The 23,044-nt window shown below is 41.2% G+C and overlaps 1 protein-coding gene across 1 annotated transcript; it reads left to right on the top strand.

Moving 5' to 3' along the window:
* Positions 1 to 1,083: 1,083 nt before the first annotated feature.
* Positions 1,084 to 22,408, top strand: LOC122561475 (collagen alpha-1(VI) chain-like). Its single transcript, XM_043713219.1, has 12 exons — positions 1,084 to 1,098; positions 2,025 to 2,084; positions 2,961 to 2,996; positions 6,186 to 6,230; positions 9,307 to 9,339; positions 10,371 to 10,442; positions 12,146 to 12,205; positions 17,477 to 17,512; positions 17,628 to 17,700; positions 18,990 to 19,022; positions 19,147 to 19,191; positions 22,345 to 22,408. The coding sequence occupies exons 1-11, from the start codon at positions 1,084 to 1,086 to the stop codon at positions 19,149 to 19,151; spliced, it is 468 nt and encodes a 155-aa protein (XP_043569154.1). The 3' UTR covers positions 19,152 to 19,191; positions 22,345 to 22,408.
* Positions 22,409 to 23,044: the final 636 nt, after the last annotated feature.

Below are 23,044 nucleotides of genomic sequence, written 5' to 3'. Positions count from 1 at the left end.
CTCCCCCCTCTCCTCCCTGACCTATCACCTTCATCTCCTTCCCCACTGACCTATTGTACTCTATGCCACTCTCTCCCCACCCCCACCCTCCTCTAGCTTATCTCTCCACGCTTCAGGCTCTCTGCCTTTATTCCTGATGAAGGGCTTTTGCCCGAAACGTCGATTTTGCCTGTCCTCGGATGCTGCCTGAATTGCTGTGCTCTTCCAGCACCACTGATCCAGAGGCTCCTTCAGAATGTCAAACCTATCTCAGTGGGATAGTACTTGTGTCTCTGAATCAACGGGTATCGATTCAGTTAGCACTTCAGACACTCGAGCTCTTAATCTAGGCTGATACTCTAATGCAGTATTGACGGAGCCCTGCACTGTCAAAGGCACTTTCAGTTGGATGAAATGTTAAAACAAGGTTAATTCTTTCTCACAATTTAACACAAAATATTCAATGGAACTATTTGAAGAAGAACACAGTTGTTTTCTCTTGAGTCCTAGTAATATTTATCACTCAACCAGTAGCAATGAAATGTTTCGAATCCGAACTTGCACCAGACTTGAAACGTTAATTCTGTTTCTCTCTCCACAGATGCTGCAAGACCTGCTGAGTTTGTCCAGCATTCTCTGTGTTTGATTCAGATTTCCAACATCCGCAGTATTTTGTTTTTAATCAATAATGCCTAGATGTGTACAAATTAGCTGTTACATTCCTTAAACAGGCACTACGCCTCAAAAATATTTAATTCAATGTGAAGCACTTCCATTTGTCCTGAAGTACAGAAAGGTGGTGTATAAATTGAAGATAATCTATTTATTCTCTTGAAAATCAAAGAATCTAAATGACACAGTCACGTCTGGCTGGAATTTTATTCCTGATGAAGGGCTTTTGCCTGAAACGTCGATTTCGAAGCTCCTTGGATGCTGCCTGAACTGCTGTGCTCTTCCAGCACCACTAATCCAGAATCTGGTTTCCAGCATCTGCAGTCATTGTTTTTACCTCGTGGAATTTTATTAGCCCCTTAGCTGTGAGCTGGGATAGTTGGCAAAATGGTCCAGAAAGCATTTGCTGCCTGATACCTTCCAGGTTCCACGATGGGAAAGTTGGCAGTTTGACTTTTGCTACACATTCAACTAAGCCATTTAAGTTCTTCATTAAGGTCCTCTTTTTGCTTCCACTGGCACTTGCCCACATCATGGAGGGCTTGATGCCAAATGAACAGGCTATCCAACAAAACTTTGCAGCCTCTCAGCACACTCCAAGGCACATCTTGAATGGGTTATTGGCCATGGGGAGCAGTAGCCATCTCCCTTGGACATGGCTTTGCTTACCCACTGTGGTCATGACTGCTACCACCACTCCCTCACTACTGATCACCAGGACATGCTCCACTTGCCTTCTCTTGCCATTTCCTTACAGCTGTAGCCTCAGTACTTTGAGCAGTGGCATCGCTACAGTCACTGAACTGTTGGCATTGTGACTGAGCTGGCTGCTCTTAGGGTTTAGCTACTGTTCTTAATGGAGATGACAACCACCTGGTACATACCTCCCAAGGCTTGCCATTCTTCTGAAAATTCAAACTGTAAGTGCTTATCTACTGATCAGTTCTGGTGGCACTGCCTTCATCCAAATGGGGCTGAGCCATCCAGAGCTGATGCTGCAATGTTTCCCTCCTTGAGAACTCAATAGTTCGTGATCAGCACTCAGCATCTCAGTAATTTACATTTAAAATGGGCTGCCCCCCCATTTGACAAGTTTCAATTCAAAGTAATGGCTATTATTTTTTTCCCTGTAAAATAACGTTATACTGTATTAAGGATTACAATCTGACTTGGTAATGTTACATTTGAAAGTGGCTAGGCACTGATCCCTGATCTCATGATCCAAACATCCCTGGGTGATAGGTTGTCTCTTAATTGGTAAGATGAATGGTTTCACACATAACGACTACACCATTACACAGTTGACAAATTTGTTAGTGGTGAATCATGCTTTTGCTGAAGAAAATTAATTTTGGTGATGAATTATCTTTTAGGGTGTTGATGGGATTGGCATCCCAGGAATACCAGGACAGAATGGATTTCAAGGAGAGAAGGTACAATAGCTGATTCTGTCCTGACAACCATCACTGGAAATCAGCAAATGTATTGCATATGTAATGTGCCTAGGCAATCGTCCAGAAAGGGTCATGTTTGATTCAACAACAGATAACAAACCTTTTGATCTAAATGTGCAACCTCATGCATCAATAAAGCTTTTTTCTTTATTATCATCTTGACCCTTGTAATACTGCAAGTCTAAATGCTCCAAGCAGTTTGAGTGATCAAAAATGAGAGGGCATTAATATAAGATTATATGTAAATGTTACCTGATGTCTGTGGAACATCTAGATATGTTTTTAACTACATTATGAACAACTACCTGAGAAAATGGAAAACACCAAAGATGGACTGATTGGCAAAATGACCTGCTTCTACACTATACTTCTGATGTAACAAGGAGACTACATGTGTAGGTGAAAAGGAAAATAACTGAAATAACAAATAGCGCCAGCTTTGAATTCATTTGGCATATAGATTAAACAGACTATATAATTAATCATCAGACCTACAAGAATTTGAGAAGCTACATGAATGTTTTGGGGATGGAGTCCCCAGCATAAGCATTGATTCCATTGACCAGTGCATCTCCCTTTTAAAAACAAAACTTTTCATTAGCTTTTAAGGTGGTATTTCGAATTTCAGTTGAAAGCCCAGTCTCAAAAGCCTAGTCCATCATATTTTGACCAGATGAATATTCTGCATGTTGGATAGAATGAGACTCTGCTGTAAGTTTGGTTGCCCATAGTCTTTGAAATGTGATGGTCCAAGAAAATTCCAGAATTGGCTCCATTTTTTGTACTTGTGAAGTAAGTCTTTGGTTATTGTGATATTTCCTTGATTATGAACTAATGAATGTCATGTTGTTTTAGGGAACGATTGGACCCCCAGGGATCCCAGGCCACAAGGCAAGTATTTAATATTTCTTCATAAACATCTTTAAAGATTAGAAGCAGGCCAACATCACAGCTTCTGACACAATCCTGTCTACCTGGATGTAAATCTATGCTTCTCTTTTATTTTAATTAACAAAATATTTACTTGTGTCTTCCACATGTATAACTCACAAATACTATTTTCATGTAAGTCGTGCATAGCAACTAGTTCCAGCATTTTCTATTTTTACTTCAGATTTTCAATACCCACAGCATTTTGTCTTTTTTGAAGAGGTCCACAGAATATTTGACCAGCCATCCCTGCTCCCAAAGTCTCCCTATTCCTGGATTTCTATTCGTTCCCTACCAGAATTAGGATGGTTAAATCCTTCTTAAGGAAGTGTTCATTCACATCAGTTGGGCATCAGAAATTTATTGAGCCAGCATTTTACTGATTCATGCTCTTTACTTTAGGGTAATCAAGGGGAAAAAGGGAGAGATGGAGAGGTTGGCCAAAAGGTAAGAGTTGTGGAGGCAACATGTAAATCAGACTATTGTTTATGCTGATGGCTTTGCAAACTTGAACACTTGCAGAAACCCTGTAAATAGGCTAGTGCTCCATACTGGAATATCGTCAATGTGACACTTAGCTTTGAGCTGACTGCACTGAGTTAATGACAAAGACCACACCTCAACTTTTCATAAGGAGCTAACAAACTTCCAGAACAGGAAAAGATCACTAGACTCAACAATAGTCCTTTTTTGATTAAATTTGACTCCATCTCATCATATCTTTATCATTCTCTCTTCAGATCTGCATAAAGTTATTATTTGGATTCACTTATACTGTCTTCCTTGCAGCTTCTCATAGAAAGGCAATAATAATTCTCAAGTATAACAATTTCTTTTTTTAACTCTCAGTGATGGCTTTTCACCACTAGCCTTGATTTTCAAGCTCTCCTGACTTAACTCCATAATTTCTTAAAAAAATTTAGCTCATCCAAAACTCTTGTTGCCTTTATCGTATTATAGATTAGAGTGGTGCTGGAAAAGCACAGCAGTTCAGGCAGCATCCGAGGAGCAGGAAAATCAACGTTTCAGGCAAAAGCCCTTTATCAGGAATAGAGGCAGAGTGCCTGCAGGGTGGAGAGATAAATGAGAGGAGGGTGGGGGTGGGGAGAAAGTTTTGATGAAATCATCCGACGACATTTCCGCCACCTCCAAACAGACCCCACCACCAGGGATATATTTCCCTGCTTACCCCTTTCCGCCTTCCGCAAAGACCATTCCCTCCGTGACTACTTGGTCAGGTCCACGCCCCCCAACAACCCACCCTCCCGTCCTGGCACCTTCCCCTGCCACTGCAGGAATTGAAAACCCTGCGCCCACACTTCCTCCCTCACCTCCATCCAAGGCCCCGAAGGAACCTTCCATATCCATCAAAGTTTTACCTGCACATCCACCAATATCATTTATTGTATCCGTTGCTCCTGATGCCGTCTCCTCTACATTGGGGAGACTGGACACCTCCTAGTAGAGTGCTTTAGGGAACATCTCTGGGACACCTGCACAAATCAACCACACCGCCCTGTGGCCCAACATTTCAACTCCCCCTCCCACTCAGCCGAGGACATGGAGGTCCTGGGCCTCCTTCACCGCCGCTCCCTCACCACCCAACGCCTGGAGGAAGAACACCTCATCTTCTACCTCGGAATACTTCAACCCCAGGGCATCAATGTGGACTTCACCAGTTTCCTCATTTCCCCTTCCCCCACCTCACCCCAGTTCCAAACTTCCAGCTCAGCACCGTCCCCATGACTTGTTCTACCTGCCTACCTTCCTTTCCACCTATCCACTCCACCCTCCTCTCTGACCTATCACCTTCACCCCCACCCCTATTCACCCACTGTACTCTTTTGCTACCTTATCCCATCCTCCTCTCTGACCTATCGCCTCCATATATTCAATGCAAGTTGTTATTATTATCCTTATTACCATAGTGGCATTTGAATCTTTCCTGAGTGAATAGTTTGCCTGGATAATCTTATCCCAGCCCCATTTTATAATATTCAAATTTATTTTAGGTCATCTAAATTCCCAATGCCTGAGTGTATCTTCATAGTTGAAAGATATGGAGTTGGTCAGTTAGGGCTGAAGTGAGGAGAAATGTCTTTACCCAGAAAGTAGTGAATCCATGGAATTCTCTGTCACACAAAAGAGTTGAGGCCAAAACATTGAACGTTTCAGGAAGGAATTAGGTATAGATGTTAGGGCTAAAGGGATCAAAGGGTGTTGGGATGAAAGCTACTTAATTGGATGATCAGTCATGATCATATTAAATGACAGAGCAGGCTCAAAGGACCAAGTGACCTATTTCTAGTCCTGTCTTAATGTTTCCCTCATGATCATATGTATACTCTCTCCCAGAATGTTTTGAAGTCAGACACTAATTGGCAAAAATGTAAGATTTTCACATGCCCCATCAATTCTTAAAATAGGAAAACAGATGAGCAATGCCCGTCAACCTATTATTTCTCACCCTTCCCTTCTCTCATCACACCATCTAATTGGCTCTGGCCTGATTCTGAGATTTGTTTTTATTCTTGCTACTTGGTATAGGACCATAGAAGCATAGAATATTTATAGCATTGGAGGTAACCTGTTGAAGTCCAAACCTTTCCAATTTTTTCCCAAGCATGCAAATTTTAAAGATAGTACTTAAAATAACTTATCAGTGCCAATGGCAAAACACTTGTTTTGAGTTAGATTTATTGCAGTTGCAGCGGGTTTACTTTGAGCATTCTCTCTTTCGATGAAGATGCTGTCATATGAACTCACTAATTCCATTTTACTTTGAATGGATTAATATTTCACGAAGCAGATGAGAGAGGAATTTGGTACAATCATGTTAAATATGTAACATTCTGACAGATTATCTATCCCTGATGTATTGTTCAGTTTTGCTAAGAATGATTCTGCACTTTCTCTCTGTTAGTGAATCTAACATCTCCTTTTGAATCATATAGGGGAAACGAGGAATTAAAGGAGATAGAGGGGAAAAGGTAAGAAAATGGACAAAGCATAATTTTATCACTTAACTTGTGTATAGTATAACAATGTTTAGCAACATTGATATTGTGGAGAAAAAAAAAGAGGTATTTGCCTACTCAGTGAATGGAAAATTTTGCACTAATTCTCAACATTTTTTCATAATATCTTTAGGGAGACCGTGGAGAAACTGGGGAACCAGGACCACGAGGAATTGCTGTAAGAAAATGTCATTTCCCTTCATTTCTAATGATTCTTTTTAGCATCATAATCTACATTGCCCATTACTTGTAGTCAGAGGGTCTTTTTTCATGAGCTCATGGAATGTTAACATCACTGGCAAAATCAGCATTTGTTGCCCATCCCTAACTGCCCTTCAATGTGGTAGTGAGCTACTTCCTTTGACTGCTGCATTCTGTCTGGTGTAGGCACACTTACAGTGCTGTCAGGAAGGGAGATTCAGATTTTTGACTCAGGTGGCCATGAAAGAATGGCGATATAGTTCCAAATCAAGGTACTGTGTAACTGAGGGTCACTTTCACATGGTAGTGTTCCCATACATTTGCTGCTCTTCCAATAGTAGAGATCACAAGTTTGGAAGTGTTTTAGAAGGAGGCTTTGCAAATTACTCCCGTGCATTTTGTAAATGAAACACATAGCTGTCATTGTATGTCACTGAAGAAAGATTGAAGATTTAATGTTTGGAATGCCAATCATGTAAGCTGCTTTGGTCTGAACAGTGTTGAACTTCTTGAATGTTGTTGGGGCAGCACTCATCCAGGCAAATAAAGAGGACAGTCTGTTCTGATATAATGCAATAGTTCCATTCTTGTGCAATCTCGCGTTCTAAGAAAATTGTGCAAAAACAGCACCATTTAAACTAATGGGGCCGGAATCACGTTATAGCCAATACAGGTAAGGAAAGTTCACGTTCTACAAATAATGGTCTAAATTCTTCAATCACGTTAAAGCCAATTTGTGTTGAAGAAACGTGCAGAACAGACTGTACTCCAATACAAATCTTTCTTGTGCCTTGTAGATAGTGCATAGGCTTTGGGGGATCTGGAAATGATGCACTTGTAGATCTTGGTACTCAGAAATCCTTCTAGGAAGTGTGGTATTTAAACTGAGCAGGTAGGGAGAGTTTGATGATTTGTTAGGTTCAAACAGTGCAGTATCTATGAATGCTGAAATCAAGATTCTGCTTTGATTTGTAATCCTGGAGTTTTCCTAATCTGCGGACATAATGTGAAATAAAGTGGGAAAGATGAGGAAGGGATCAACTTTCCAAATTGGAGAAAAGAGTATCACATCCCCTGGCACATCTCCACTTATAGAAATGGGAGTTGTCAGTCTGCAGGTTGTTAGTGATCCAACCCCCTTGTTGGAAGTTGATTAACTTGACAGAATCTTTGTTTACAAAAGACTGCTATTTTTTGCAGTTGAGTATTTTGCAGTTCACATGATTGCTAGACTGGGTTATTATACATTTAATTTAGAAAGATCCTTAATGTTGTCTGATTTTTAAAAAAAATTCCTCTCCCTCACTCAATCTTTCTTGGTTCTCTTTTTTAACAGGGACTCCCAGGCCCTATTGGGTTGAAAGGAAATACAGTAAGTGAATTGTGTAATACTGCTGCCATATTTGAACTGATTAAATCAGAGCACTGAACTGGGATATCATTGTTGTTCCATTTGGTTTTCTGATAGGGAAGCAGAGGCTTGCCAGGAGATCCAGCTAAAGGGGTAACTATTGTATTTCATAACACATTTAATGAATTGATGTTTTTCTCTCTCTCTGCTTCTTTCTTAATTCTCACTTTCTCCTTCTTAAGACCACTCTTTAAAACCTACCGTTTTGACCAAGCTTTAAATAGCCAGGCTTGGTTTCTCCGTATATGGCTTGATGCCAAATTAAGTTTCAAATTCAAAGGAAGAATTCAAATTCAGATTCATAGAACTAAGATTCAAATCCAGTAAAGAAAGTAATTGTCTTTGAATCATTTCTTTATCAGAGAGTGTCTTTCACATGTCCATTCTCCTGTGAAATAAATTAATACTTACCTTGAACCTCATTTATTTGAAGCATCTTAATTTGAAATCCTCCTTGCAATTCATTGCTGTTGCAAGTTTACATCAAATGGCTAGTTTACAATTGCTCAACATCTTAAAGGGCTATGATGGACAAAAAAGAGAAGATATTCCAAGATCGTCTGTACATAACAGAAGTGATTTTTAAAAATTGCAACGCCTCATCTTCCGCCTCGGAACACTTCAACCCCAGGGCATCAATGTGGATTTCAACAGCTTCCTCATTTCCCCTTCCCCCACCTCATCCTAGTTTCTAACCTCCAGCAACACGATCCCTTTGACTTGTCCGGACTTGTCTGACCTGCCCAGCTCCTTTTCCACCTATCCACTCCACCCTCTCCTCCCTGACCTATCACCTCCATCTCCTCCCCCACTGACCTATTGTACTCTATGCTACTCTATCCCCACCCCCACCCTCCTCTAGCTTATCTCTCCACGCTTCAGGCTCTCTGCCTTTATTCCTGATGAAGGGCTTTTGCCCGAAACGTCGATTTTGCCTGTCCTCGGATGCTGCCTGAATTGCTGTGCTCTTCCAGCACCACTGATCCAGAATCTGGTTTCCAGCATCTGCAGTCATTGTTTTTACCTCCATACTGTACTGGTCTATGACTCTAGATCACAATTATGAATAACTTTAAACAAGAGCATGAATCAGGAAATTAATGTTCTGTGATGTTCTTGCAGTTGGCTGTTCTGGCAGAATTTCTTTTTGCAAAAGCTTACATGCAGGTTGATGTTCACTGATGAAGGAGCAATGCTTCGAAAGCTAGTGTGCTTCCAATTAAACCTGTTGGACTATAACCTGGTGTTGTGTGATTTTTAATGGTGTTGTTGAAGGCACAGTTTATGATTCCTGTAGACTGGGAATTACTCCATGATGAGTTCCTCTTTGTCCAACAGCAGTTTTCGGCACATTCTGTTACAATAACAGCCATCTTAAGTCCAACAAGTGCCCATGTAAAATATAATGAATAAATAAATATAGTTTTATAAAACAAATTTTGAATTTCTCTTCTTGCCTTTTAGTAATCACCAGGCTTTTTTGAAAAGTTACATTATGTCCTGATGCATTACAGAAATATAGATCTATTTATTCAATCATAAGAAATTAATGTAAATCACCTCTGTTATGTACATAGGATCATGAATTTATTATTTGTATTATTAATACAAAACTTTTAATTATCTATTTTATTCAAATTAGATAATAGGACCAACCGGGCCTAAAGGTGCCAGAGTAAGTACAGTTCACATCTTTGCACTACATGTTGTAATTGGCCATTTTGTTTGTGGATATGACCTTCTATAAGGAGTTAAGAATTAGTTGATGTGTGGCACATTGAATTACGAACTCTAGTCAAATGTTGTCTTGGAAGTTTAATAAATGTCCTCCCCTCCATTGACTCTTGATTGTTTTCAATAATATCATAATTAATAATTGAAAGTGTTCAAGGGAAATGAAAAAACGCAATTTCTTGTAAATACCTCAGATATATTCTCTCTGGATTGCTCTCAGCAGCTTCCAGAAGATCAATCTTTAATTTCTGGAGATTTGTCAACCTTCAAGACAAAATTTATTATAGCAACCACTTGAAATGTTGGCCTTTCCTTCCAACATCTCTGGTTAATTACAATCCAACAGCATAACAGCTGTGCGTGGAGGTAGTATAAGTATGCACTAAGTTTTTATCACCTATGCAGGACAAGATTAAATATGTATATATATTTCTAAAGCCTCATCTTGTGGGAGTTGATTGTCATTCAGATGATATCCAGCACAAGTGAAAGAAGCTGAACTTTTCATTTTATGCTGTGTATTAAGACTACCACTCCGATGTAAGTGATCTGTGCCTGTTTGCCACCTGCTCCACAGGAACAATAGGACCTTGACCATACGCACACAAGCAAACCAAAAAAGCCAGATTACAAACTGATCATTGAAATACCCATTAAAAACAACCTTCATGTTCCTCATATCAAAACATTGGAGTTAAATATTAAATATGGAAATGAGCACAAAATATGTGGTACTTTGGTAGCCAATGATCACAGATTATATTCAACACAGAAAGGCCAATAAAACAGTACCAGATATTTTCGAAGAGAATTCCATTCAGTCCTACTCCCCTGCTGTTTCCTAATATTCTCCATTATCTTCTAATAATTTTCCTCCATAATTGATATAGTTTCCTTTTAAAAGATCTTGTTCAATTTGTTTCTACTACCCTGTCAGATGATAATAAGAATGTGTTTCTGATCTTGTGTCAGGGAGATATTGGACCACCTGGACCCATGGGACCCAAAGGTGAACAAGGGGTTCAAGGGATTGAAGGTGAAAAGGTATTTACATCATTTATGTGATTACCCAACAGGCTTTGCACATGAATGTAAACACAGCTTTAAGTGAAACTGACTCTGAATTCAATACAGTGTGTTGCAGTGCCAGCTGGCTAGGTCGGCAAATGATAGCTAGAAGCATATGTGCAATGACAGCACTATACCAAGATATTGTAGCCCCTCTTTACAGGGTGTTGCAAGGAAACCAGGGTAATACTTATGGCTGATTGTAGTCTGGCAGAACAGGATTCTAGGCCTCTTTGATTAAAGTGTCATACTTAGTGCTCCTTCCTTCATGTTCCAGTCCTACCAGTTACACTTTTGCTAAATGAATCAGGTGGGTGCCTCATTTATTAATTATGCAAATTGAACCCTATTTACAATGTTGACGTACATTGAATGTGGCACATTGCCTGCCTATCTGTACAAGACAGTGAGTGGCCTAACTGATTGCCTTTAAAAAGACCACTGGAAGGTCACTCATGAAACAGTGTGATCCAGACCCAGCACTAATAAGATTCTGAGCCATGTCTGTATGTCAACATAAGAGAAACGGCAAAGAAACAAGCCATTTGGCCCAATCAGTCCATACAACGTCCAGGCTCCAATTGCAACTTCTTGCATCTTCTTTCATCTATCTTCACAATTTCCTATTCCATTCTCTCTCGGATGCGTGTCCAGGTTTTCCTTAAATACATCTAACAATTCAATTCAACTGTTTCACATTCACACTATTCTTTGGGTAAATGAGTTCCTTCTGAATTTCCTGTTCGATTTCTTAATATCTGTCTTATATTGATTATCTCTAATTATGCTCTTCCCTACAAGAGACAATATTTACTTTGTATCCCCATTATCAAGATCTTTTATAATTTTGAAGACCTATTTTAGGATTCCAATCTGCCTTCTTTCTGTCAATAGAAAAGAAACCTTGACTGTCTTTTTTATTGTTATGTCCATACATTTCAGGTATCATTCCTGTAAATATTCTCTGCACTATCCCTAAATGCCTCATCCCAGGCCCTTCTCCTAAAGGCTCAGCATGAATGTCACAGCATTTCTGCCCTCCCAAAACTCTGTGCTGCACTGGGATGTCCAATCAGTCCATACAGAAGGAGTCTAGCACTCTAATATTGACCCTGAAACCATTGTCAATTGTCAGAAAGACCCATCTGCTTGTCTAATGCCCTTTATGGAGGGAAATCTGCCATCCTTAAAACAAAGGTCTGGCTGACATGTGACTCTAGAACCACAGCATTGTGGTTGACTCTTAACTGCCCTCTGGGCAATTAGGGATGGACACTAAATGCTAGCATAACCAATGATGCCCACAAACCATTAATGAATAAAAGAAAATTGCTCTAGTACCCAGTACCAAAAGATTTTCTTTACTTGCAGGAACAAGATCCTGGAGATAATTGATTGTTGAGCAATACTCAGTTAGGGGGTAATAACATCATCAAGAGGGTAAGGGGGTTGACTTCAAGTGTGCACATTGTTGGTGGCACGTTCATGTTTTGAACACTTTCGATGAATGCTACCAACGACTCCTGCCTGGCACTGAGAAGTAAACCCTCCTCAAGAGCAGACACAGTAGCTCTTTTTCCATTTAGACTACTGTTACTCTTTGCACTTTCCAAGATCCTTTTAATTAACTGTAGAAGCTGCATTTTTTTTCTGAACTGTATTATGTTTGTTTTCAAAAGGGAAGCCCAGGATTTGGAATTCCCGGCCAGCCTGGCCTTAAAGGTGAACCAGGTGAAAGGGTAAGTAACAGAAACGTTCCATCAGGCAAACAGCTTTGTACCAACAGTAGTGGCATGTACACTGTAGATTTATTTTTCTAACCTATTAGCTGATAGTGTGCATCATATACTTTGCAGTTAGCCCATAACATCTAATACTGAAGAAGGGCTTATGCCCGAAACGTCGATTCTCCTGTTCCCTGGATGCTGCCTGACCTACTGCGCTGTTCCAGCAACACATTTTCAGCTCTGATCTCCAGCATCTGCAGACCTCACTTCCTCCTCCATAACATCTAATAGACTGCTAACTCTATTAGTTTTATCTGAACTGAACTTCAGAAATCGAAGGCTGTGGGTTATGTGCTGTCCATTTAAATCCTGAGTTTGAATACAAGTCAGGCAAATAAGATTTGTCATTTTGTTTCTCACTTAAAGGCTAATGGGAAACAATATTGAGCAATCAGAATGTTTTTTCCAATAGATGAGGACTCATCAAAAGAAATGGTCCCTCTTTTCTACTGACCAAACCAACATATTAATTCATATAACTCCCATTTAACATTACCCTTTATCTATTCAGTACTCATGACAGCCATAGGAGAGCCGGTGTTGGAAATCAAACATGTCATATGTACAGGTAAAAGATGGGTCATTTTACTCTATTTAAACATGTTATATCTGACTTGGAAGTGCTTGATGCCAACACAGGCACTGGAGAAATAATAGTTTTTCCTCCTTAGTTGTCTGCTAGTTGATGTTTTAAGGAGAAGTGGTGCTTCTTGTTTGTTGCTCATCTTTTGACCATTCCACATTTGATTACTGGTTTGTGCCAAGTTACAGGATCTCAGATATGGGCGGCACGGTGGCACAGTGGTTAGCACTGCTGCCTCACAGCGCCAGAGACCCGGGTTCAATTCCCGACTCAGGCGACTAACTGTGTGGAGTTTGCACGTTCTCCCCGTGTCTGCGTGGGTTTCCTCCGGGTGCTCCGGTTTCCTCCCACAGTCCAAAGATATGCAGGGTCAGGTGAATTGGCCATACTAAATTGCCCGTAGTGTTAGGTAAGGGGTAAATGTAGGGGTATGGGGTGGGTTTCGCTTCGGCGGGTCGGTGTGGACTTGTTGGGCCGAAGGGCCTGTTTCCACAGTGTAATCTAATCTATAAAAGACAGAAATGGGAGTTGGAGATAATCTCCTCTAACTCTGGAACTCTCTTAAATACCAATGGTCCTCTCTTCCTCACCTTTTGTGTGGTCCCAATTAAAATTGCTTCAACCTGGATGCTTGTGCCTTCAGTTGTGTATAAGCCGCCCTCAAACTCTGGAATTTGCTCCCTCCATCTCTGCACCTCTCTACCTTGTTTTCCATCTGTAAGTCACCTCTTAAAACTTCCCTCTTTAAGTAACAACAACTTATATTTATAAAGCAACTTTTAATGTAATGAACTATCCAAGGCAATTCACATGGGTATTATAAAACAAAGAATGACACTGATCCACATAATGATAATATGGCAGATAACCAAAAGCTCAGCTAAAGATAGAAATGTTGGTGAGATAGAATTGATCATCAGCATTCATGTCTAAACTAACACTGAATGATGTTTGATTGAGGTTGCCAAGGTGCCATGTGTGGATGAGAAATGGGTATAAAGGGTTGCTGCAAGGAGTCATTTTGGTGGACACCAGAGGTAACACCAGAGGATAAGAAACCATTGCAAGTGATTCACTGGCCACAGTCCGATAAGAATGGACCTATAGAAGAACCCAGTTGGACAAGAGTGGAGAAGCAGTGGAGGAATGTGGTGTGGTCAACCAAGTCAAAAACTGCAAACAAGTCAGGAAGAATAAGGAGGAAAGGTTTATCTTTGTCGTAATCAAATACGATGTGATATGGAACTTTAGTAAGAATCATTTTGGCACAGTGATGGAGCAAAAATCCAATTGAGGGACAAAGCTTTCAGTCACCTTAACTAATAACTATGTGGCTCAGTGTCATAGTTTGTTTTATAAAGCTCTTGTGAAGCTTTGTGGAATGATTTGTTGTATTTATAGTGCCACATAAATATATTCCGAGGCTTTTCAAAATTATTCTTTCATGGAGCGAGAGCACCACGAGCTAGGCCAGCATTTGTTGACTATCCCATATTGCCCTTCAGAAGATGGTGCTGAGCTGCCTTCTTTAACTATTGCAGTCCATATGATGTAGCTTCTTCTTCACCTACTTTTACTTCTCCTCTTCCTCTTCCTCCATCATTCTTCTCCATCACCTACAGTGCCTCCCAGTTTCACAATGTCTTGATTTTGCAATTCGTATCCTTGTTTTCAAATCCCTCCATAGTATCAACTCCCTCCCTATTTCAATATCCACCTCTAGCCCTCAAAATCAGCATAGTCTTCCATTTCTGATCTCTTGCAGATTCCTGGTTTAAATCACTTTGACATTGAAGGACATTTCTTCAGCTGCCTAGGCTATAAAGTCTGGAATTCCTTCCCGAGGCCATTCATCCTTCTACCTTTATCTCTGTCTCCCAGTTGAGGACACTCTTTAAAATCTACCTCTTTGACCAAGCTTTGGTCACCTCTTTTTTGTAACTTGATATCAAATTTTATTTGTTAATGATCCTGTGATGCATCTTGGGATGCTTTACTATGTTAAAGGAGCTATATAAATATAAGTTCTTGTTATTCTAAAGGAAACAAGAACAGTATTTTACATTTTTACAATTGACAAATATCATGGAAATTACAGTATTATTACAGCAGTTCTTAAAGATTGGAAGGTAGATAATGTATTCCAGTATTTAAAAAGGAGGTAGAGAGACAACAGGAAACTATAGATTAGTAAGTCTGATGTCAATAGTGAAAAAATGCTAGAATCTATTATCAAGGATTTTATAGCAGAGCACTTCAAAAGCAGTGGGGGAATCAGGCACAATCAGCATGGAGTTACAAAAGGGAAATCATGTTTGACAAATCTATTGGAATTCTTTGAGAATGTGTTCAGTAGAGTTGATCAAGGGAGCCAGTGGATGTGTTGTATTTGGACTTTCAGAAAGCTTTTGACAAGTCCCACATAAGAGTTTAATGTGTAAAATTAAAGCACGTGGGATTGGGGACAGTGTAAGGAGACAGATGGAAATTTGATTGGCAGACATGCAACACAGAGTAAGAAAAACAGACTTGGCTTGGCTTTGAGTTGAGGTCAACTAGGAGAAAGTAAGGACTGCCGATGCTGGAGACCAGAGTTGAAAAATGTGGTGCTGGAAAAACACAGCAGGCCAGGCAGCATCCGAGGAGCAGGAGAATCAAGGAGAACTGAGGAGCAGGAGCCTGAAGAAGGGCTTATGCCCGAAACGTTGGCTTTGAGTTGAGGAGAGGAGAGGAGGGAAGGGAAGAAATGAAAACAAAAAGTGGGTAGTAAGGTTTGATTCCAGCCATGGGTGACTGTGCAGAATTTGCATGTTCCACCCATGTCAGAATGAAACCGGGTGCTCCGGTTTTCTCCCACAGTCCAAAGATGGGCAGGTTAGATGGATAGGCTGCACTAGAATTGTGCATAGTGACCAGGGATTTACAGGCTTGGTGGGTGAGCCAAGGTAAATGTGGGGTTACAGGGATAGGGTGGAGGGCTGGTCGGGGTGGGAGGGTCTTTGGAAGATTAGTGTGAATTTGATGGGTTGAATGGCCTCTTTCTGCACTGTAGGGATTAGATGATTCTATAAAAAAAGGCTCTTGTTTTTAATGGTAGGCAATGACTAATGGGATACCAGACGGATCAATACCAGGACCTCAGCTATTCACAATATATGTTCCTAATTTAGATGAGGAAACTAAAAGTAATATCTCAAAATTAGCAGATGACACAAAGCTATGTGGAAGTGTAAGCTGGAAGGAGGATGCAGAAATGTTGCAGTGTGATTTGGACAGGCTGAGTGAGTGAGCAAATACATGGCAGATGCAGAATAGTGTGAATAAATATGAGGTTATCCACTTTCATAGCAAAAATAGAAAGGCAGATTTTATTTGACTGTCTGCAAATTGAGAGACAAGAATATTCAATGAGACCTGGTGTTCTCATGCACCAATCACTGAAAGTTAGCACCGAGGTGCAGCACTCAGTAAAAAAGACAAACTGAACATTGGCCTTCAAAGTGAGATGATTCAAATACAGGAATATGGATGTCTTGCTGCAATTATACAATGCACCAAGGTGAAGGCACACTTGGAGTGTGCAGTTGTGTGTAGTTTTGGTCTGGTTATATTTCCTCTTGCTACAGAGGGAGTGCAGTGAAGGTTTACCAAATTGACATAAAGGGAGAGGACTGACGTGTAAGGAGAGATTTAGTTAATTAGGATTATATTCACTGGAGTTTAGAAGAATAGTGGGGGGGTGGGGTGGGATCTCACAGAAACCTATAAAATTCTAACAGGACTAGACAAGTTAGATGCAAGAAGGATGCTTCCAATGACGGAGAAGTCCAGAACCAGAGCTAATAATTTAAGAATAATGGGCGAACCTTTTAGGACTGAGGTGAGGAGAAACATCTTAACCCAGAAAGTAGTGAGCCTGTGGAATTCACTACCACAGAAAGTGGTTGAGGCCAAAACATTATGGTGTTCTCAAGAAAGAGGTAGGTACACCTGTTGTGGCTAAAGGGATAGAATCCATACAGCACAGAAAGAAGCCATTTGGCCCATCGAGTCTGCAGTGACCCTCCAAACAGCATTCAACTTACACCCAGCAACACCCCATCCCCATCCCCATGAGACCATATTTACTATGGCTTGTTCAACTAGCCCACACTTTCCCGGATGCTACAGAGCAATTTAGCATGTCCAATCCACCTAACCTGCACATCTTTGGACTGTGAGAGGAAACTGGAGCACCCAGCGGAAACCCACGCAGACACAGGGAGATTGTGCAAACTCCACACAGACAGTCACCTGGGGCAGGAATTGAACTTGGGTCCTTGACGCTGTGAGACTGCAGTGATAGTAACTGAGTCACTTTGCTGCTCTGTCAACAGGTACGGTGGAAGAGCAGGATTAGGGTATAGTTTTGAAGATCAGTCATGATCATATTGAACAGCAGAATAGATTTGAGTGGCTGAATGGCTTTCTCCTGCTCTAATCTTCTATCTGCTCTATTTATTATTTTATCACATGCGATGGAAAAAAAATTGCAAAACTTTGCTTCACTAATTTTATGCGGGCGCTGATGATAGTTCCAGTTATTTGGAAGTTACCCTTTTGTCTCTTAATGACATTCTAATTTCATGTGATTTCTTCAGGGCAATGTTGGTTTATCAGGCCGACCGGGTGAGAAGGTAAGCTCAAATTGTCACTTTCCTTCTTAATGAACCTCTGCTTTCTGTTCTGATGTAAACAATATGTTTTGCAGTGGGTAACCAATAAAGGAGCTAAAGTCTTCTATTTTATTAGGGTGAAATTGGCAAGGAAGGGGAGCAAGGGAAACCTGGAGCTCCAGGAAGCCCAGGGCCAATAGGACTAAGAGGTAAAGATGTAAGTAAAAGTTAACAGCCATGTATCATCTTTAAACAGGAAATCTCACCAACAGAGCACTTCCAGAAAATCACTGGCAGAGAACTGGGGTTACTTTTAATATCTTTTCCATTCATCATTATTGCAACAATGGTGATTGCTTTTTCAGTCACAATGCCCTGTGATCTCTGGAATTCCCTCCTCAAACTCTCAGCCGTATCGCAGCCTGTGATTCATAAGCCAGTTCAGAACACTGTTCTGAAGAAAAATCACTGGACCCAAAATACCAGCTCTCCATGGATGCTGTCGGACCCGCTGTGTTTTTCCAGCAATTTATGTTTTTGTTTCTGATTTCCAGCATCCACCATTCTTTGGTTTTATTTTCAATTAAATTCTCACACTGGCTGGCAAGTTATGACATAGGATGTCTCTGTATACACAACTTATTCTCTAGGTTTATTTATTCTTGTGCAAGATACTTCACAAGTCCTGTCTGGAAGCAGATAGTGTCTGTAAATCCCCATCTTCAGTAACATCTGATGATGATGATGTGATGAGGTTCAATGTTTATTCTATGGTGAGTTTCTGACCTCTGGCATGCCTTCAGTATGGAAGAAATGGTAGAACAAGGAGAATAGAGAGAGGGTCAGGTGGAGGACAGGAGGAGATGGAGAGGTGGGAGTGGGAGGATGAAGAGATGAGGAGGCCAAATGAGAAGGGAGGAGGATAGTGGGGGAGATGGAGAGCAGAGGAGAGGAAGAAGGGGCCATGGAGAATACAGGAGACGGTCAGGGAAGAAAAGGCTTGGATGAGGCAAGGAGAGAAAAAGAGAGGAGGAGGAGGAGGGCAAATCCGAAATGTAGATCAGCAACTAGGAAATTGGAAAAGTGCAGAGAAAAATTATTCGGTGCTGCTCTGTATATCACTGAGTGGTTGGATAAAGTGATGAACTAGTAGCGAAGGCTTAGCATGATCATTTACTCAATTGTTCAGTGAATTGAAACTAGGGTTTGTGTTTTAGGTTGTGACTTGGCATTGGGTTTAAAAGCATGACTCAACCCCATAGCATTGGTGAGCAGTCAGTGAGATGGATTTGTCCATTATGGCTAGAGGGTATACTTCTAATCTAGTTAACAACAGCGGGTGGACTTTTGAAGTTGTGGAGCTCATAGGTGGTCCTCTAACACCAGTAGAAGTTGTAGCCTGCAGTTGCAGATAAGGGAGAGAGAAGGTGTCTCCATTTTAAAGAAATCTTCAAAAGGCAAAACTATGATTTTACCCTTGTTGTGTTGTTTTTAACAGGGTATAAAAGGACAGAAAGGCGAACCAGGCAAGGTACTATCAGCTTTTGTCATTTCCATTTTGCTCTCAATAAATATTGTGTTATGCTAACATGTCATTAATGATTTGATCCCTATTGTCATATCAATGCTAACTCACTGGTATAATTTCTAATTAGGGTGAAATGGGTCCTCCAGGTTACTCAGGAGAGCGAGGAATAAGGGTGAGAATTATATCGATACTTCTGAGTTTTGATATTTTAACTGCCATCACTGTGGATAATCTACACTCTTTCTAACTGAAGCAACCACTGGACTGCTTTACGGGCTCTAGGATTTGGTTTTTAACAATTTTTGCAATTGTGGAAATGTGGGTGAGTGTAATATCTGGACTGATTGACAGTGCCAGGTGGCTGCCTGGGAACAGTAATTGAGAATGCAGGAACAGGAGGAGGCCATTCAGCCCCCGAGCCTACTGTGTCATTCAGTTGGATCATAGCCAATCTGTATCTTGATACTATTTACCTGCTTTAATTCTGTATCACTTCGTACCCTTGCCTAACAAAAATAGAGCAGTGATACATCCAGGCAAATCAGTTAATTTCTCTTTTAGCACTGATTGTACCTGTAGGCCCTGCACATTAAATGCATTGAAACTTTGCTATGCTTCATAGCAGTTTTAGAAATAATTCATATTAAGTACAGTACTGAAAGGAAAATATATATCAAAGTCTGTACTTTTCTTGTCAAAGGGAGGATGGAAGAAATGAAAGAAGTTTGAGATCTTTAATTTCCAGGTCTCATTTGAACTTTGTCATTTTTTTTGTGCAACAGCTAAAATATGTGATGAGATTCACTGCATTTTGTCTCTAAGTTGAAGAATTCCGCTAGTAAAGTATCTCCACAAAGCATTGGAATTGAAAACAACACATGCTGGGGATCACAGGATCAGGCAGCATCTATGGAGAGAGATCAAGCTAATGGTTTGAGTCTAGATGACTCTTCATTAGAGCTTAAGTGAAGTGTGGTGAGAATAGTGGGTGTAGTGTGCTGATATAAACTCTGGTTTCCAGCATCTGCAGTCCTCACTTTTGCCCTGATGAGAAAAGATGTTGATAGTTCAGATTAATTAATTGGAATGTGAGAATGGCAGAACAATGGTGTGTCTCCTGCCAGACTTGAGAGGACAGTAAGTGGAATTTGGGAAGTGGAGGACATGATTACAAGAAAGGGAAGAAATGTCCATAATTTAAAGGTGTTGAACTCAATATGAAATCCAGAAGACTGTAAAGTGCCTAGTCTGAAGATGAGATGTTGTTCCTCCAGTTTGTGCTGTGATTGACTGGAACACTGCAGCTCGCAGACATGTGGGCATGTGAGCAGGACGCTGTGTTAAAATGACCAGCTACAGGAATGTTGAGGTCCTGCTTGTGCAAAGACAGAGGTGTTCTGCAAAGCGGTCACCCAGTCTGCACTTTGGTTGACAGGGCCCTCAACTTCAACCCACCTGTCACCCATGCTTCTTCCTTTGCCCCTCCCCATCACTCACAACAGTGTGATCAGGTTCCCCTTGTCCTCACCTGTCATCCCACCAGCCTCCGCATTCAAAGGATCATTCTCTGCCATTTCAGGCAATTCCAGTAGAATGACACCACCAAATACCTCTTCCCCTCACTCCCCTGTCCGAATTTCGCAGGGATTGTTCCCTCCGGGAACACCTAGTCCATTCTACAACCGCCAACACCACTTGCCCCCTCTCCTTTCCATGTCACCATAGAAGGTGCAACACCTGCCCCTTCACCTCCTCCCAGCTCACCATCCAAGGGTGGTCTAAGTCTTTATTGCTGGAACAGCACAGCAGGTCAGGCAGCATCCAGGGAACAGGATTCCATGTCACCATAGAAGGTGCAACACCTGCCCCTTCACCTCCTCCCAGCTCACCATCCAAGGGTGGTCTAAGTCTTTCCAGGTATAGCAGCATTTCACCTGTACCTCCTCTAGTCTTGTGTATTATATTTGCTTCATCCAATGTGGCCTACTCAACAATGGAGAAACCAAACGCAGACTGGGTGACTGCTTTGCCTTCTGGACTTAATATTGAGTTTAGCACCTTTAAATTGTGAACATTTCTTCCCTTCTCTTTTAGCTTGTTATCATGTCCTCCCCTCCCCTCATTCCACGTACTGTCCTTTCAAGTCTGGTAGGAGACACCCCATTGTTCTGCCATTCTCACATTCCAATCACTTAATCTGAACTATCAACATATTTTCTCCATCAGCACCCTACACCCACTACCACCACCCCCTGCATCCCAAGCTATTGCTTAAATGTTGTCCCCTCCACAATTCACTTCAGCTCTGACGGAGAATCATCTAGACTTCAAATGTCAGCTTTCTCTGTCTCCATAGATGCTGCCTGACCCGCTGTGATATCCAGCATTTATTGTTTTAAGTACAGAGTCTAGCATCTGCAGTAATTTGTTCCCTAGCTTTGGAATTGAATAGGATTCACCCATTGCGAGTAGCTGAGTGGAAATATTTGTAAAGGCATGAATCTTGGATAAGGCATTCAGTGTACAAGTGCTACAGCCACCAGCTGGCTCTGATAATCAATGATGGAATTGGTACCAGGAACTTCAATTGTGGAGGGATTAACAGAGAAATAACTTAGAAAGATCTGCTAAATGACTCTGGGTTTTGTGAGCACAATTTGTTTTATCCATTCAGAGGATAGCGACATCGCGAGTAGGGATGGTCACTTATTGCCCGACTTTATTTACACTCTGTTCTGATAAAAGTCATCCAGCAGAATTGTTAAGTCTCCAAAAATGCGGCTGGATTTGCTGAGTTTGTCCAGACTTTTCTTGTTCTTAATTAAACTCAAACAGGTGGTGGTTCACCTTTTTTCCCTTGAATCACTGGACTCACTACAGAGGCTCCCACAGTTCTGCTAACTGAGGAGTTTTTGTATCGTAACTCAGTGAAAATGAAGGAATGGTTTTATATTTGCAGATCAGGATGGTGTGTGACTTGGAACAGAACTTCCTGATGATTATGTTCCTATGCACCTATTGCTTTTATCTTAGATAATGGTGGTCACAGGTTTGGGAGCTTCTGTTGAAGAAGACTTGGCAAGTTACAAGGCATGATTCAATTGTGCCCAGGACTTGCGGTTCTGAAACTTTAAGCTCTGAGTTTCTGACAGCCAATTTCTCATACTAAGGCCTGATCACTTTTTACATGCCTTCTGATAGTTGGCCAACAGTGATTGATCCTCATCCACCTCAGGAACTGAGGGTGTGGAAAATATAAATCACAAAAATAAAACTAGAAATGCCTGTTAATTTTTTTTTTGCATATTCTTTAACTATTTTGCAGGGACCCTTGGGCCTGCCAGGCCGACCTGGAGAAAAGGGACATAAAGGAGATTCTGGAAACCCTGGAGAGATGGTAAGTCCTAAATTTTTTAAAGTGTACTCCTTCTTGATCAGTGGAAGAGTAAGAGTGCTGTGAAAATATCCCATTGCTCCGTATGCTGAGTGCTTTCTTTCCAACTAGTTGAAGCTGGAGTTAATTACCAGAATCTCTCATCATTAAAGTTCACTCATTTGAACTGGAGACTCAGGCCTAATTGCTCCATCCTGCCCTCAGCTTCTGAACAGCGACCCCGTTCCAGTATCCAGTAAGATGGCAGCAGAATAGGGCTCCTGAGCACAGGGCTCATTCACTCCATCCGCTTTTCTTTTACTTCCTTTTCTTTTTTCTCTCTTCTCTCCTTTTCATTTACTTAACTTTTGTTGTAGAGCTCAGTCGCAGTGACAGCATCAGTGGCTGGGAGCGATCTCAGCATGGACTCGAAGCCTAGTGCTTCTGCAATGATGAGGTGGTCCTAGCATCAACTTATGTCTACTGCAGCGGAGGCGAGTTTTGATTGCCGGCAGCATTTGCGTCTAGTGCAAATTACTGGAGGCAGTGGCAGAAGGGATTTTGGCCCAGCACGAAATCCGGCAGCATTGTCAGCAGCTGCATTGATCCGGTGATGTGAAGCAGACTCAGAGCAGTGGCAGAATTGAGTTTG

The sequence above is a fragment of the Chiloscyllium plagiosum genome, chromosome 23 (genome assembly GCF_004010195.1).
Source record: "Chiloscyllium plagiosum isolate BGI_BamShark_2017 chromosome 23, ASM401019v2, whole genome shotgun sequence".
NCBI classification, from domain to species: domain Eukaryota; kingdom Metazoa; phylum Chordata; class Chondrichthyes; order Orectolobiformes; family Hemiscylliidae; genus Chiloscyllium; species Chiloscyllium plagiosum.
Note: the sequence above shows the minus strand (reverse complement) of the source record. Positions and strands in the feature narration are given on the sequence as shown.